Source organism: Musca autumnalis, unplaced genomic scaffold, assembly GCF_047663935.1.
Source record: "Musca autumnalis isolate F117 unplaced genomic scaffold, ASM4766393v1 scaffold_4, whole genome shotgun sequence".
NCBI lineage: Eukaryota > Metazoa > Arthropoda > Insecta > Diptera > Muscidae > Musca > Musca autumnalis.
The window spans coordinates 184,348,127-184,365,350 of record NW_027411977.1 but is presented as its reverse complement, the minus strand read 5'-3'; the positions used below and the strand labels follow the sequence as shown (position 1 = coordinate 184,365,350).

Below are 17,224 nucleotides of genomic sequence, written 5' to 3'. Positions count from 1 at the left end.
AAAACTATGTTTTGTTTTTATGAATATTCGTTATTGGTATGTGGTGCTTCTGAAATACTTACCATAAATAGCTCTTACAATGACGAACACATTAATAACAAACTTTATTGGAGGATAGATCCGGTTATCTAAATTTTTGAACCGGATATTCTGATATTAAAACCGATTTTTGAACCGGTTTTAAGTATCCGATTAACCGTATATGTATATCACTAGAAAGCTAATAAAATTGTCAGTCATATGACAGCAAGTAGCTGACTACAACTTTGTTGGTTCCGATGCTAGAATGCAAAATATCACTGCGCGTAAACATGAAAATCCAAAATCTTTTTGGCGAGGAAAGTTGATTAAGATTCATCCAGATTTATACTATTATCTTAATCGACTTACATCGCCAAAAAAATTTTTTACCCCCAAACTTGGATTTTCATGTTTACGCGCAGTGATATTTTGCATCAAAATCGGTTTAAGAAAACGGTTTTTTTTGTTCTAGCATCGGAACCAACAAAGTAGTAGTCAGCTACTTGCTGTTATATGACTAAAAATGTTATTAGCTTTCTAGTGACATACATATACGGTTAATTGGTTACTTAAAACCGGTTCAAAAATCGGTTTTAATATCAGAATAACCGGCTCAAAAATTTAGATAACCTGATCTATCCTCCAATAAAGTTTGTTATTAATGTGTTCGTCATTGTAAGAGCTATTTATGGTAAGTATTTCAGAAACACCACAGACCAATAAAGAATATTCATAAAAACAAAACCTAGTTTTCTGAAGAAAAACCGGGTAAATGTCAAAAAGTATCATGAAAACGTGGAAATATCGATTAGTCATCAATGAGAACCGTACCTAAAATCTTCTGAACAACATTTTTGTAGAATATTTGGATATTAAAAAATCTCATATGGTAGTACTTTTTCTACGGTTGAAAAAATAAAGGAGGAAAAGGACATGTAAGGAATTGAGTTAGAAGGATGAAATGTTCGATGAAAATATTGGCCATTCGATTTGTTTGAAGACATGTTATCTCAAAATGAAGCTACAATAACGCTAAACAGAGATATAAAGCTATTTTCTCACAAATAAATGGGCCAAAGCTAAACCATTAATCACGCGATATCTCAGAAAATTGAAAATCACGCATTTCCATAGTTCCATTTTTTTAGCACTGTGTCATTTATCGATATTTTCCGAAAAATTTCCACTTTCTTAAGGCCAAAACTGCCGGGCTACAATTTTTGTCTTTTTGTTGGATGGATGTTATATGCCAAAGTATGTAAAAAACCTGGATTAAACACATCAAGTAAAAATCCGGGGGCTCGATTTTCACTATAGACATATGGTCTAGTAGACTTCTTTATTAGTACAATCCCGAGAATCAGAAACTCCAGGCGCCCGTTAACTTTTTTTCCTGCCATACAAAGCGCCCCGGCCTAATAAATATGCAATACGCAGTTAGATCTTTATAGCCACTTTGATTGTTTGGGTATAGTCAGAATGAACACAACATACCAAAAGTCTTCGAGTTAAACAGTCTCTGTATTGCTAGGTAGCTGTACATCCTTAAACCTATTCTAACCAATGTTAATATCGGTTTATCATTTTCGTATCGATGTTATCGGAAAAAAATTCGGTACCAAACAACCAACCAAAGAAGGACAATAAATCGAGGGAATTACAATTGAGCAGGACATAAATGAGACTACTAAAACCAACTCAAAACTGTGTATACGTTTAGCATGAGGTTCCCAGTGGCCACAAAACATCTTCACCAAAAATCGTTAAGATAGGTCCAAGTTTTGGTATAGCCCCCCTATAACGATACCTCCCGATTTTCGGTATTTTATGGTTATAACTAGACAGCGGAATCCTATGCAAATGCATATATGGTTAGGATGGTCGTAGAGAAAATCTGATTAGACAGAAACTCGTTTTATTACAAAATAAAACGAATTAGGCCCAGAAATTTTTGCATAATTTGCATATTTTGCATATCGTGCATATTTTGACATATTTGTACATATCTGCATAAAATGAGCATATGCAAAACCATATGCAAAAATATATTCAAGGATTTGTAGTCTAAATATCCCACTGAAATGGCTGAAATTTGGTATTAAGTCTTCGTTAGGGGTATGCAACTTTACAACTGAAATTTGTCGGTATAGGTCCACGTCTTCATATAGCCCCCATAGAACGGTACCTCCCGATTTTCGGTATTTTTAAGGTTGTAGCCTCAATATCCCACCGAAATGACTGAAATTTGGTATTTAGTCTTCGTTGGGAGTATACAACTTTCAACCCGAAATTTGTCGGTATAGGTCCACGTCTTCATATAGCCCCCATAGAGCGGTACCTCCCGATTTTCGGTATTTTTAAGGCTGTAGCCTCAATATCCCACCGAAATGACTGAAATTTGGTATTTAGTCTTCCTTGGGGGTATACAACTTTCCACCAAAAATTTGTCGGTATAGGTCCACGTCTTCATATAGCCCAAATAAAACGGTACCACCCGATTTTCGGTATTTTTAAGGTTGTGGCCTCAATAACCCACCGAAATGGCTGAATGTTGGTATTAAGTCTTCCTTGGGGGTAAAAACCTTTCCACCTAAAATTTGTCGGTTTAGGTTCTGGCCTTCATATAGCCCACATAGAACAATACCTCTCGACTTTCGGTATTTTGACGGTTTTTATACCCTCATCATTTATGCTAACGAGGGTATATACACTTTCATACGGGCAAAATGTGCCTCATCGAAATAATGGTTTTAGACCCCAAGTATGTTTAGACGAAATGTGTATCAGGCAATTTGGAGTCGATTGAGCAATGTCCGTCCGTCTGTCTGTCTGTCTGTCTGGCTGGAACGCACGATAACTCTCGAACGGATGAACCGATTCGGTAAAGAATTTGGCTTTCGTAATATTTTGTGCAAACTTAGTTCAAGTTCGAAAATGGGTTATATCGGTCTACTCCTTCCGGTACCTCCCCCACAAAAGTTTGAAAATGTTCGGAAAATTTGTACGTACGATAACTCTTGAAGGAAGTAACCGATTTTGTTCATACTTTGCAAATCGTGAAATGTCTACCAGACTTAGGTGAGTTTCCAATATGGACTCAATCGGTCCACTCCTTCGGGTACCTCCCACACACAATTTCGGATAAGTTCAGTTTAGGACCTGCTCTCGAATCGCTTTGATTTTTGTTTTAGCAACGTGTATTCACTGCCCCTCATATGACGGTACAAGTATCATCAGGGGCAAGTCCATACTTCCTGAAAAAAGCCTGAAAGTTGCACAAAACCCCTATGACACCGTATGAGGTGGTTGGAGCGCAAGATAACTCTCGAACGGATATGCTGATTGGGTCCAAAATTTGGCCTTAGTAATATTTTGTCCAATCATAGTTTAAATTCGAAGATAAGCCATATCGGTCCACTCCTTCAGGTACCTCCCTCACAAAAGTTCAAATATGTTCGGAAAAATAGTGCGCACAATAAATCTTGAAGGGAGTGACCGATGTAATCCATACTCTGCACATCCTATTATATCTACCAGACATAGATCAGGTTCAAATATAGACTATATTTGTCTACTCCTTCTGGTACCTCCCACACAAAATCTCGGATAAGTTCACTTTAAGACCTGCTCTTGAATCACTTTAATTTTTGTTGAAGCAATTTACATTCGCTACCTCTATTACGACGATAAAAGTTATTTCAGGGGCAAGTCCATATTTCTTGGGAAAAAAGCCCGAAAGGTGTAAAAAACTCTATGTCACGATAACTCCCGAACTGTTCAACCGATTTGGTCCAACATTTGGTCTTCCTCATATTTTATCAAAACTTAGTTTCATGGCTATATCACTTGAATTGGTCAACCAATTTGGTCCAAACTTTGGTTCTCCTAATATTTTGTCAAAATTTAGTTTAACTTCTAAAATGGCCCATATCGGTCCTCCCTAAGGGTACTCCTCCCCCCACAAAAGTTCAACATTTGCGTCTAAGTGTAGTTAATTCCTAATCCACATTTTTGTCGGCAAGTTCAAATGTTCAAAGAGGGCCACAAAATTCTGAAGAGACCCTAAATACATGCGATCTGCCCGTAGATGAAATTTTCACTTCACATTGGCTGAGGGTATATCTCTGTCAGCTTTTTTACTTGTTTTTTACATTTTTACTTGTTTTCTATTTTACTGACTTGTCTGAAGAGAATTTTAAACAGAAAAATTGTACACACAAACATTCTTGTACCTAATACTGAAATATTTGTTGCATAGGAAAATATGTAAAATGCATAAATTTTGCATATGCAAAAATTTATGCATTTTGCATAATTTTGCATATGTTATATGTTTCGATTGCAATTTAATCAGAAGCCAAAAATATGTCTAGTCCCAAAATTTGACATGAATCGGACAAAAAATAGGGGTTGCATAAAATTCCGCTGTCTAGTTATAACCATAGTCATGGACCGAACTACCTGTAATTTAAAATTTAGGGTTCCCAGTGGTCACAAAATATCTCCACCAAAATTTGTCAGCACATGTCCATGTTTTGGTATAGCCCCATATAACGGTACATCCCGATTTTCGGTATAATACGGATTTTAGCTACATACCTATAATTTTATATTTGATGTTCCCAGTTGTCAAAATAGGTCCATGTTTTCGTATAGCCCCCCATATAACGGTACCTCCCGATTTTCGGTATTATGGCGATTTTAGCGACATATTTGGACCTATAATTTAACATTTGAGGTTCCCAATGGCCACAATACATCTCCACTAAAAATCGTTATACATATGTCCACGTTTTGGTGTAGCCCCCATATAAGGTTTCGTCCCGATTTTCGATATTTTGGGGATTTTAGCTACTTTTTGGCCGAACTATCTGTAATTTAACAATTGTGGTCACAAAACATCTCCACTAAAAATTGACAACATAGATCCATGTTTTGGTATAGCCCCCATGTTGTGTATTTAGATTGAAAATGAGCCCCCAAACGACGGTACCTCACGATTTTCGGTATTGTGTGGATTCTAGTTACATTTTTGGACCGAACTACCTGTAATTTCACATTTGAGGTTCCCACCATTTTTTGGTGTAGCATGCATATCTAATTTTTGAACGAACGACCTGTTGTTTGACATTTGAGGTTCCCAGTTGTTACAAAACTTCTCCACCAACAATTGTCAACATATGTAGAACCATGTGTTGGTATAGCGCCTATATAACGGTACCCCTGATTTTAAGTGTTAAGATCGAATAATCTGTGATTTAACATTTGATGTTCTAAGTGGTCACAAAACTTCTCGACCAACATTTTCAACATAGGTCCATGTTTTGGTATAGCCCCTATATGACGGTACCTCCCGATTTTAAATTTTCTGACGATAATTAGGGATTTGGGTATGGGTGGTCACATAATATCTCAATCTAAAATTGTGGACAGGGAAAAAACTAACCACTCTTTTATGGTGGAGGGTATTCAAAGTTCGGCCCGCCCAAACTCAACACTTTTTTATTTGTGTTTTTTTTTTTTGAAACCCTAAAAATGTTCCCTTCTGGGTAATCATAAAGTTCAATTATAGGTTATATTTAAACCTTTCAATGTTGTATGTTGCAATATCGTCCCTGGATCCAGAGATGTTAGTCCTAGAATCTTCTACAATCGATCCAAGCGACCGAACCACAGTGGTCGCTGCCATTGGCCAAAATTAAAAAAGGAAAGTCTAATTTTTGGTACCAAATGTGTTCATATCTACTCCTAACATGTTAAATTTCTCTATGGATTACTTCTTACTGCACTCTTCGAAAATAGCATCAAAAAAGAAAAATGTTGACAGGTTGGATTTCGAGGTGAATTTAGTGCAAAAGTTAGGTGAACGATATATATTAGAATCAAACTAAATGAACTCTATATTGACCAAATTTAATTCGAATATTGGAAAACAATGTATTAACTTAATTTTTATGCAGTTTTGTGTTTGTTAATTTTTGAGTTTCATTATTGAATACGCGTGTTGACTGAAGGACTTTTGTAATGTCATTTCTTCAGTATAATTAAATTTCATGTAGAGTTTTAGTTATGTTCCCCCTCTTCCCCCAACGAAATTTGTTTTGAAAGATCAATAGTAGTCTATAGATTCTATTTTCAGACTATCAGCTCCGTCTTTACTGAAATTTTCATATTGATATCTGCTCAGGAAGTATTTTTTTGACCGCTCTTCCCATATAAGTTCGACCACAGTGCGGCCGGGGCTTCAGATTTTCTCCAACACCTACGCGATCGAAAGCTTTTGTAAACAAAAACATGGGCTCCAGATTTCCTCGGCTTCGCAAAATCGGATGTCAGGTTTTTCGTAATGTGATAAGTAGAAAATAATATTCGTTTGAAAATAATGCACCAACATTCAGAAAAAAAAAACTATTGTAAAAATGCATTTTTAGTATCTATTGAGAATTCGTTTTAAGGTCGAAATTAGTGAAGAACGATATTTTGTTTCTTTACAAAATACAAGTATAGAATGCCGTACATGACCCGGAACACCACTGACGTTTTACTATAAAAATATATATAATAGTTATACGCCCGATTATTAATGGACGATGAATTGATTCATTTTAGATATTAATTTAACTTATTTTACTATGAATGAAAATAAATAAAAAATATTGCAATGTATGACATACTCCGTCATGTTAATAGCATGCTAGCAACCCATTTTTAGAGTTTTACTGCACTCAATAATCTCAAATATGAAAGGAACGATACACTTTTAAAACAAATTAAACAGGCGAGAGAAACCGTAAATAGCCTAGAGTAGCAATAATATACTAACTTATTTTAGTTAATTGTTCAGTATAAATACCTTGCATTCGATTGAATAATAACATCAGTTCTATAGTTTCCATCAAAACAAAAAGTTAATTTCTTTGGTACAGCATAACAATGAAATTCCTTACAATTGGTTCAGTTTTGGCTTTATCCGGTTTGGCTGCTGCTGGACATTTGCATCATCATGGCGCTGTTAGCAGTTATTCCGTAGAAACTAAACATGAACCAGCCCAGCATCATCAGCATCATGGTTGGTCTCATGGTCATGGTGTTGAGAGTCATGGTTTGGTAGCTGCTCATGATAGTCATCATGGTTGGGAGGGACACCATGAAAGCCATAGCGTCTCACATGATGCTGGTCATGGTTTATCCGCTGGCCATGATAGCCATCATGGTTGGGAGGGCCACCATGAAGGTGACAGTGCCTCACATGATGCTGGTCATGATCATGAATGGAAACATGATGAGCATCACGACGATAATGCTCATCCTAAATATGAATTCAAATATGGCGTTAAGGATCATAAGACCGGTGATGTTAAGGACCAATGGGAAGAAAGAGATGGTGATAAAGTTAAGGGTAAGAAACTGAAATTAATTCTAAAAAGAATTGTTTCTCAACAACATTTTCTCTTCAGGTGGTTATACTTTCAAGGAAGCTGATGGCACAACTCGCATTGTGGAATATCATGCTGATAAACACAGTGGTTTCAATGCTGTTGTCAAAAATGTGGGACATGCTCATCACCATGAGCATGATGAACATCATCATCAACATCATGATGGTGGCGACATTGAACATAGCCATGGCCATGGTTGGTGATTTTCGACAATATTTAATTCAAAATAATTTTGTATGTAACGTAATGTAAAAGTAAAGACTTGATTCCCCGATTTGTATTCTTTAATATATGTATTTGAATTTGTATATAGAAATTATTGTAATAATTATTTTTTAACTTAAAAATATACATTTGCATACTTAACATCAACACTATTGACATCCGTTTAGTAATCAAGGTGTTCTCCTTTACATATAAGTTACTTCTAAGTAACGCGCATGGGATGTAACCTCAGAGTTAGGCAGGAAAGTGTGTCTTGCATGCCTGTTCAACATGCTGGGCAGAAATTTAAACGGCTGCACCATCCCGAGCGTAGTTGAATCAAAATTAATCAGGTTTGTCTTGGAAGCTGGCACTCCTTAGGTGTGGCAGATGGGGAATGTTCTCCGAAGACCGGAATCACACGATATTTGTTTATGGTATCGTTGGCTGCTTTCGTGTGAATGCTACTTAAACCTGCTTGATAGGCATGTTGATCTAGGTGTTCTCTGTTGTAACGTTGGACCTCTCTTTCTAGATCATGAAGATCTCCGAGGATCGGAATCACACAATAGTTGTTTATGGTATCGTCGACTGCGTTCGTGTGAATGCTATATAAACCTGCTTGCTAGACATTATGATCTAGGGGTTCTCTGTTGTAACGTTGGACCTCTCTTTCTAGATCATGAAGATCCCTCCTGACATGCCTGGGTGGTCGGTCCTATCCACCATTTGGTGATGAGGATGGATCTCACGGTAACACCCGAGCTGGAGAACTTTAGTGAGATACTCGATTCACGGCACATCTAGTTGTTTCAGATTCCATCAGGTCCCAACGCTTCGGATGATTTAGCGTTCCTGATGACATTCGCGAAATCATCCATTGTAAATTGTGGTGGTCCATCCTCAGCAGGAAGAGATCTAATGCGACGTAGTACTCTTCTCTACGCCCTGTCAAACGGTCGATTGAAATAACTTCCTTCTTTCCAGAGTCGAGAATGACCCCGCGCCAATGTTGCAACTCTTCAAATGATTTAACCACTTGTTCCGCTAATGCTTCCAATGTCAGCTCTTTGGTTCTGGGGTCGCTGCGTTGGCACGACGAACCTCATCCACACTCATTTCTTAATCCCGTCACCTCTGCTAAGAAATTTGGTCTCACTTCGGGTATTCGACCAGCATGTATATGGCGAGCGCTACCCGATCAGCAGATGGTTTGGACAGTTTTTAGAAGCGGTTTTTAATGAACTCTCTGAAACTAGGCCAGTTTGCGTCCAGAGGTAATGAAATCGGGCAGTCTGCTGATGTAGAGATGGTCTGATCCAAGAGAAACAAAGGGTTGCCAGGTGACGCCATTTGTCAGACCATGTGACACGATCGTTATATCTGGCGAACTGTGACACTCTCTGCTAATTCTGGTAGGGGTGTCATCATTTGCGGGCAAAATGTAGATCTATCAATCTGCTCAACCAGCACTAAACCACTCTGGTCGTTTCCGAAGACTCAATGCTACAACTCATGATGACCATTAAATTCCATCAAGACCAGAATGTTATGACCTTCCAAACTCTACCTCGGCAGTTGCACACCTGACTGCTACCACCTTACATTCCATGTACGGGTTATTAGAGCCACGCGCAAGCGAGATAGGTCTGGATTGAACACAACGCTGTAAGCTGCAGTTGCTGTTGAGCTTAGCTTCCTGCACGGCCGCGATCACGATTCTCTTCCGACTCATGAAACCCAGTATTTCTTCGAGCTAACCTAGGATTCCATTGCAATTAAATTTCAAAAAATTCCAGCCGCTGGCCGGAACACATGTGCTGTGAGAAACCCAGTATTTCTTCGAGCTAACCTAGGATTCCATTGCAATTAAATTTCAAAAAATGCCAGCCGCTGGCCGGAACAAGTGTGCTGTACGGTGCGAATCCGGTGCGAAGGAACCCGATGCCGTGGGATTGACGTATGCTGCCACTTTGGTCAGGTGAGAGTTTGGCTTCCTTTTCACCAGCTTCAATTTACCACACCTTCCCAAGGACTTCCCTGTAGGAAGCCTGGAGTCAAGTGTCGACATATCACTACGTTGTCTACTATTATGGTGACTTTTTCAACATTTTGTTTACAGGTTGCCAAAAATCGTTATTTTACTTTACTTTCTTCAATAAAATATAAAACTTAACTGTTTTAACTGTTCATTGTCCTGTAGTAGTGGACTTTAAATGTCAATTCCATTCCTTATACGTCAAATAAATCCTCGCCATATATCCAGAGGATTTTATTTGATGTATACACTATGGAATCGACAATTTAAATCCACTGGATTTCGGTAATATAAGCATACTATTCTGCATCTGGCTTTTAAATCAACTAAAAGCTCCAAATAGTTCAAAAAATCTAGTAGTGAAACTCTGGTACCAATGTTTCCATATGACCCATCATGAACTATAGATTTACTACATTCTAGTTCCAATGCCACTAGTGACTTTCGAATGACAAAATGTTTCGAATGACAAAATGTTTATAGGAAATTAAATGAGATTTTTACAATTTGTCAGTAATACTGGTGACAATGTCAGTAGTAAGTCAGTATAGATTAACTATTGACATTTCCTACAGGGTTACTATGCTGCTGACTACCTTCCCGAGAGCTGCAAAATTTGTATGTAGTACAATACGAGGTCCCTCTAAAGCTCACTGCTCATAATTTTTATTGGACCGCGCCTTCGAAGTATGTGATCCTTGTGTAGCCTTCTAGACCATTTACTGACGTCGATCACCACATAGCACAGATATTCCACGTTGGCATAGGTATATGGCGGCTCCGGCCCGGTGTCAGCGGCCATCTCCCTCTTCTTGAAGGCCCTAGACTTATTTTCTGAAATTCTGAGGTCTCGCTCACCCTCTTTATGCCCGAACTCATCTTGTGGTCGTCTGTCAAAGAATACTTTGGACAGTTTCCTCAGCGTTGGTATTGATGAGGATAACACGGGACATTTGGAGGTGAGAAGGTGTTCTATTCCTCAGGAGATATTATCCTCTTCGCCCCTTCAGAGGAAGTGGAGGTAATATTGTGTACATCCTTTGGATTATGGTTTTCCTTAAAGTTGTGTGCTTGTAGCAGTGACTTTGACCACAGTTACCAAAGCTCCCACATCAGTGAGGGATGTTTGCTCACGATTTCTTGACGGCGACGAGTTCTGACTAGCAGCATATCTGTGGTCCCCGCCGTTTTTGGCTTTTTTAGGGTGCACCTTAACTTTTATTTCCATTTTTCCTTCCTCACATATATTTTTTGTTTTAGGGGACAACCCCGTAGTTAGTTCTTTTTTCGCGGGATACTCAAGGTTCCCAGAGGTAGGTGATCGTACCACTGTACCAGAGATTGATCATGTCACAAACTACTTCCCTTGTTTGGGGCAGAGTAGTATGATCATCCACATTCCCACATCCATCGGTGGTGACGCGCCCAGCAGGACAACTGACAAACATCCTCGGATAAAATTAATAAAATCTCACAAATAATGATGGGACAACTTGTCACTCATGAGTCTTTACAATAATATATTCACAAATCTATTGACATGGGGCCAATTTTAAGCTCTGTTATTTCTGTGAGAAAAGATAAATAGACTGCTCCACTTTTGACACACAACTAAATTAATTTATTATATGTATTATATGTACCATGCAATGTATGACCTACACTATCATGTTAGCCAGAATAATAACACCTTAGCAACATATTTTATAAGTTTATTTGCATAGAGTTAAGTACACATTAACCTCAAATATGAAAGGAATGAATGGAATGTTAAACAAGTAAGAATGGAGTTAACTTCAGCCGTACCGAACTTTGTTATACCCTCCACCTCGAGTTGTATTGAAGTAAAATGGAACAATAAGTTTCCTTTCGTTTATCAAGTAAAAAAATCGGTAAAAAAATGTGGCTTACCTTCAAATTCAAATTGGCCATAAACTATCAAAACGTAGACTGATACAGTCCATTTGCAGTACCAAACATATTAGGAGTAATAGAAACTGCTATACAAAATTGCTATCTAAAATATGCAAGCTATATCTTGATTTCAACAGACGCAAGGACAGACATATTATATCGACTTAAAATTTTAACCTGATCAAGAATATATATACTTTAAAGATTTTCCGATATTCCTATGTGTTACAAACGGAATGACAAATTCAATTATTATTATGGTGGAAGGTATTCAAATAAAACAATTAAGAGAAACCGAAAATAGCTGCAGTAACATAATCTGACAACTTATTTAAGCAAATAATTTAGTATAAATACCTTGCATTCAATTGATAATAACATCAGTTCCGTAGTTTCCATCAAAACAAAGTTAAATTCTTTGGAACAGCATAACAATGAAATTCCTTACAATTGGTTCAGTTTTGGCTTTATCCGGTTTGGCTGCTGCTGGACATTTGCATCATCATGGCGCTGTTAACAGTTATTCCGTAGAAACTAAACATGAACCTGCCCAGCTGCATCATCAGCATCATGGTTGGTCTCATGGTCATGGCGGTGATAGTCATGGTTTGGTAGATGGTCATCATGGTTGGGAAGGCCACCATGAAAGCCATAGCATCTCACATAATACTGGTCATGGTTTATCCGCTGGCCATGATAGCCATCATGGTTGGGAGGGCCACCATGAAGGTGACAGTGCCTCACATGATGCTGGTCATGATCATGAATGGAAACATGATGAGCATCATGACGAATATGTTCATCCTAAATATGAATTCAAATATGGCGTAAAGGATCCAAAGACCGGTGATGTTAAGGAACAATGGGAAGAAAGAGATGGTGATAAAGTTAAGGGTAAGAAAAACTGCAATTAATTATATGAAAAAAAATCTTAAAAATAATTTCCTTTTAGGCGGTTATACAATGAAGGAAGCTGATGGCACTACTCGCATTGTGGAATATCATGCTGATAAACACAGTGGATTCAATGCTGTTGTCAAAAACATTGGTCACGCTCATCACCCTGAAGTTGAACATCATTATCATGATGGTGGTCATACGGAATATGACCATGGTCATGGTTGGTAAATTTCTAAAATATAAATGTTTGTTTATAACAAAATGTAGATAACAGATTTTCGACGTATTCCTTTGTATATAGAAAATTTTACTAAACACTAAAAACGAAAGATTAAAAATATATTGTTCTTATTTACTGCATACATTCGGGAATAAATTTGTCTGCTTCCTTTAATTGGCGCTTTAGCAAATCACTATGGATTTGTTACAAAGTCGGGTAAAGGTCCGCTGATAGTTATCACCCTACTACAGCCATGTCATTTTGTTGTAATCATAAATTAGTTCCTAAATAGTATGGAGGATATAATTATATTTGTCATTCCGTTTGTAACACATCGAAATATAAGTCTGAGACCATATCTTCACCAAAAACTGTCAACATATAACATATAACGGTACCTCCCGATTTTCTGTATTTTGTGGATTTTAATTACATTTCTTGACCGAACTATCTGTAATTTCAGGTTTGGGGTTCCCAGTGGTTCCCAAAGTATATCCACTAAAAACAGTCAACATAGGTCCATGTTTTGGTATAGACCCGATATAACGCTACCTCCCGATTTTCGGTATTTTGAGGAATTTAGCTAAGACTTTTGATCGGACTACCAGTAATTTGACGGTTAAGGTTTCTAGTAATCACAAAACATATCCACCAAAAACTGTCACCATAGGTCCATGTTTAGGTATAGCCCCCTATATAACTGTACCTCCGATTTTTACCTTGATATAGCCCGATATAAGGTTCCTTACCGATTGAATACATTTTTTATGTTGTTTACCTTATTTAGTTATCAGTGGTCATAAAATATCTTCGCCTAAAATTGTGGACAGGAAAGAATATAATTATTACGTTTTAGTTCAGAATATTTTATGGTGGAGGGTATAAAAAGTTCGGTCCGGCTTAACGCTTTTTTACTTATTTTTTTCTGACTTCTCTATTAAACATGATCTCCAGAATTGTACTTGCATTGCAAATTCGGTATTAGATGCCATGGCTCTGGTAACATGGACAGAGCTGTTCTATTAGTTGCCGTTCTTTGTGTGTTTCGGATGCTTGAAGTCTTGTCACACTAACACGTGACTGTTGTCGATTACTTGGTCACCCTATATTTAATTTCGACGTAAATAACATAGTCAAATTAATATCACAAACTAATTAACGATTAATAAGTATTTATCTACTTATGTTGCCGATAGAGAATACTTGTCAGATAATACGACCAAAAAAATCTCCAGTACCTCCGATTTCCTGTTTTTTCCAATTTTGAATATCATCATTTTTTCGAATGACATACATACAGTGTACCAACAGTACCAATGTACATATGTATGTTTGTATGTATGTGTTTGGCCGTTTGTAATTGCCTTCCAACTCTGCGGGAACTTACCTGATTGAATTCACTCCTTTTACAGTGGGGGCATCATTTTGTTTTGTATCATGACAAGATGTAAACAGTATCAAATATATATACCGCATACATCGGAAGTTTATCTTTCGAAGATGTTTTTACCTACGGTTTAAAAGTATACATATGTATTGTAGCGTCCCGGAGGATTAGGTGTACCTTTTCGTAAGATAAATCTTTTACACCAAAGAATTTACTATGATCAAGGACTGCGGGAGCCATGAAGTCACTAGCAGTCAGTCGGGTGGGGAGGTTCGGTCCTTAATCCAAAATAAACCTGTATACACTACACTAAATTATTAATAAACTCCCTTTTTATTCTAAAAAAAATTGTTTAATATTGAACTCTATTGTGGACCGGAATGACTAAATAAAAAAACTGCCCCAAATTAGTCACATGAAATAAAAAAAACAAGAATATGAAACTAAAGATACCGCTGTCTTCCATACAAATGTCCTCACCGATGTTATGTGAGAACGCACTTCAAAACCCTCACCGACCATTATCCTGTGAGTGCTATTAGATAATTACCAGGACCCTAAAATACTTACACTTGTTTCTTCTTCACGTCATTCGGCAAGAAAACAGGAATTTTATTACCAAGCCATAATTTCAGCTACAAAATTCATTATATATTTAAACAATTATTATGATATCCTAACATAAATAATATATAAATTCCTTTTCTGTTATATATATATTAAGTAGTAATAAATTAATATATAAAATATCATTACAATAACTAGAGTTGTTATCGGCCCTTAAGGGGTTAATATAGCGTGAATATCTTTTTCTTATTTAAAAGCAAAACATATGTGATCACAAAGCGTAGATACAAAAAAATATAGAGTTAACAGCAATTACATACTTACATTTGAATATAAGTATATGAATCGAGTTGTGTGATTCTTTTTTTCTTTCTTTTTTTTTCTCGCTTTGTGACTACAGACAACAGTAATGAGAATTCATAAATGAGAGCAAAAAAAATAATTACAACTGTTATACAAAATGTCCAGTTTTTTGTTTTTTCTTCATACACTTTACTGAGAACTAGTGAAGTGCACTCTTTGATGTTTTATGATTTCTCATTATTTGTTTTTTTTTTATCAAACCATGTAAGAGATGTTGGCAAAGAGATTATAAAAAAAAACTGATTTTTAACTTACCACCAGCTACTCGATCTGAAGAAGGCCTCCTGCATTTCGTGTTGGTGGCTGCTGCTGAAAAAAGGAATTCAATGCAACTGGGGGAGGAATCTCTTACACATCTCTGTTGAAAGTCTCTGTTATAATTTGCACTCAAAATATAGGTTACTCAAGTAAATGATTATGAATTTAATATGATGCAAATTAAATACTTAAAAATCAAGGTATTGAGTGGTTAAGACCAGTTGGAGTTTGGTGGTCAGCTAAGAATCACCATCAGCTATAACAATATTGGGTTTTACATCATTATTTCCCCAATGATGTACGTTGGTGTATCTCATGGATGACGGTTTCTTAAAACAATGTTCCTGGACAAAATTCGCATGAATAAGGTGGTTTCTTCAGTTGTAGTGAAACTTGGTGCAGTTTAAGTTATATGGAATATCATAAAATCTCCTCAGGGCTTATTTTTTTGGATAACGAATGATGACCAGGGAATTTCATTTAATGGTTCAGTTTACGAAAACATTCCAGATGGATGTTATGGCCCGTAAGGGTTACATAGGGCAAAATTGCCAGACAAACATTCTTGCAGTGGATTGACGGTCATACACATGTTGGTTATGTCAAATACAACATCTTCATCGAAATTGTTTAGCCAAACGTAAAAAAATGTCATCACGCTACCCTGTGGGCAGCGTGAACGCTGGAGTAGCAAATTTCTTCCAATGCCGAGAGTTTGGCTATTCCGTATGGCTAGTTGATTTTTCAAAATTTGTTTACCATCCAATGTGTAAGCCTTGAAATAAATCCTTATGTCAGAATTTGCGAATTAAGACACATTTCTTAATGCTCACCTTTTAGTTTTCCAAAAAAAGGTTTGTAAATCTATGTTAAACGATGTTCACTTTTATGAAAATTGGCAGTTATTTGCCTTGCTGACAATAAGATATATGAGTTGTTCGGAGATTAATTTTTTTTATATCCACAAGATGTTATCACTTTAGGAGTTGAAAGAAAAAGGAAGTTGGCAAATAAAGTTTCACATCTTGTTACCTAAAATTTCTGACAAATGACAATTGCTTAAAACATCGCAAATTAGCAGATAATGTTGCCACATTAAGACAGATGACTCAAAGATGCAACATAAAGTATTGTTTTCATGTTCAATAAAATTAATCATTTAGACAGAATTTTTATAAAAAAATCATAAAAAAAAATGGCTTAAACAATAAGGAATTGTTAAATGTCTATTCCTTAATCGCTTGTTTTGCTAATATTGCTTTTGATAACTGGATTGATTTATTATGAGATATGTTTGACAAACATATGTCCGTTTGTTAGCATAGTGACAAACCACTTACGATCCAGATTATAGCTGAAGTCACCACTCAGCAGAAGATCAGACCAAAAAACAAACAATGAAAAATAGAGCGATCATTGAATAACTGTCAATATTGCTTTTTATCTGATTTGTTATTAACTAATTCGTAATATTGCTATCTTTAATTAAACAAGTGATCTGCTCCGTACGGTAAATTTGTTAGAAAGCATTTTGTGAAGAATAAAATTAATAAAGGAAATCAAAATCGTGGTAATTTTAAGATTTGTTGCATATTTGTAAAAATAAGTGTTCACTGAAAAATATCTACGTAAACAAGTGTGTATTAACCAGCTAAATCATTGCTATGCGTACATATGTACATATCTCAAGAGGATGGATAGACAGTGGTACAAAAGGAATTTTGGATTGATTGGGATGCTGACTCAAATCGACAAAAAGGTAAATAATTTTAGATCGAATTTCTATATGCCTTATATGCCATGAAATTGGAAATATGCAAAGTGAGTGAGTTTTTGAAGTGTAATTCTTCCTAATGAGAATTAGCATGATTGTTTTGGTTTGTTCATGGTGAATGTACATTACAGTATATGCC

The 17,224-nt window shown here is 36.5% G+C and overlaps 2 protein-coding genes across 2 annotated transcripts; both read left to right on the top strand.

Annotated features, from left to right (window-relative positions):
- The first annotated feature begins 6,954 nt into the window (after window positions 1–6,954).
- LOC141403182 (uncharacterized) lies at window positions 6,955–7,663 on the top strand. The gene is made up of 2 exons (XM_073985359.1): window positions 6,955–7,420; window positions 7,479–7,663. Exons 1-2 carry the CDS (start codon window positions 6,955–6,957, stop codon window positions 7,661–7,663), a joined length of 651 nt encoding a protein of 216 aa, XP_073841460.1.
- Window positions 7,664–8,245: 582 nt separating this feature from the next.
- LOC141404219 (uncharacterized) lies at window positions 8,246–12,840 on the top strand. The gene is made up of 2 exons (XM_073987601.1): window positions 8,246–12,510; window positions 12,569–12,840. Exons 1-2 carry the CDS (start codon window positions 12,051–12,053, stop codon window positions 12,742–12,744), a joined length of 636 nt encoding a protein of 211 aa, XP_073843702.1. The 5' UTR covers window positions 8,246–12,050; the 3' UTR covers window positions 12,745–12,840.
- Window positions 12,841–17,224: the final 4,384 nt, after the last annotated feature.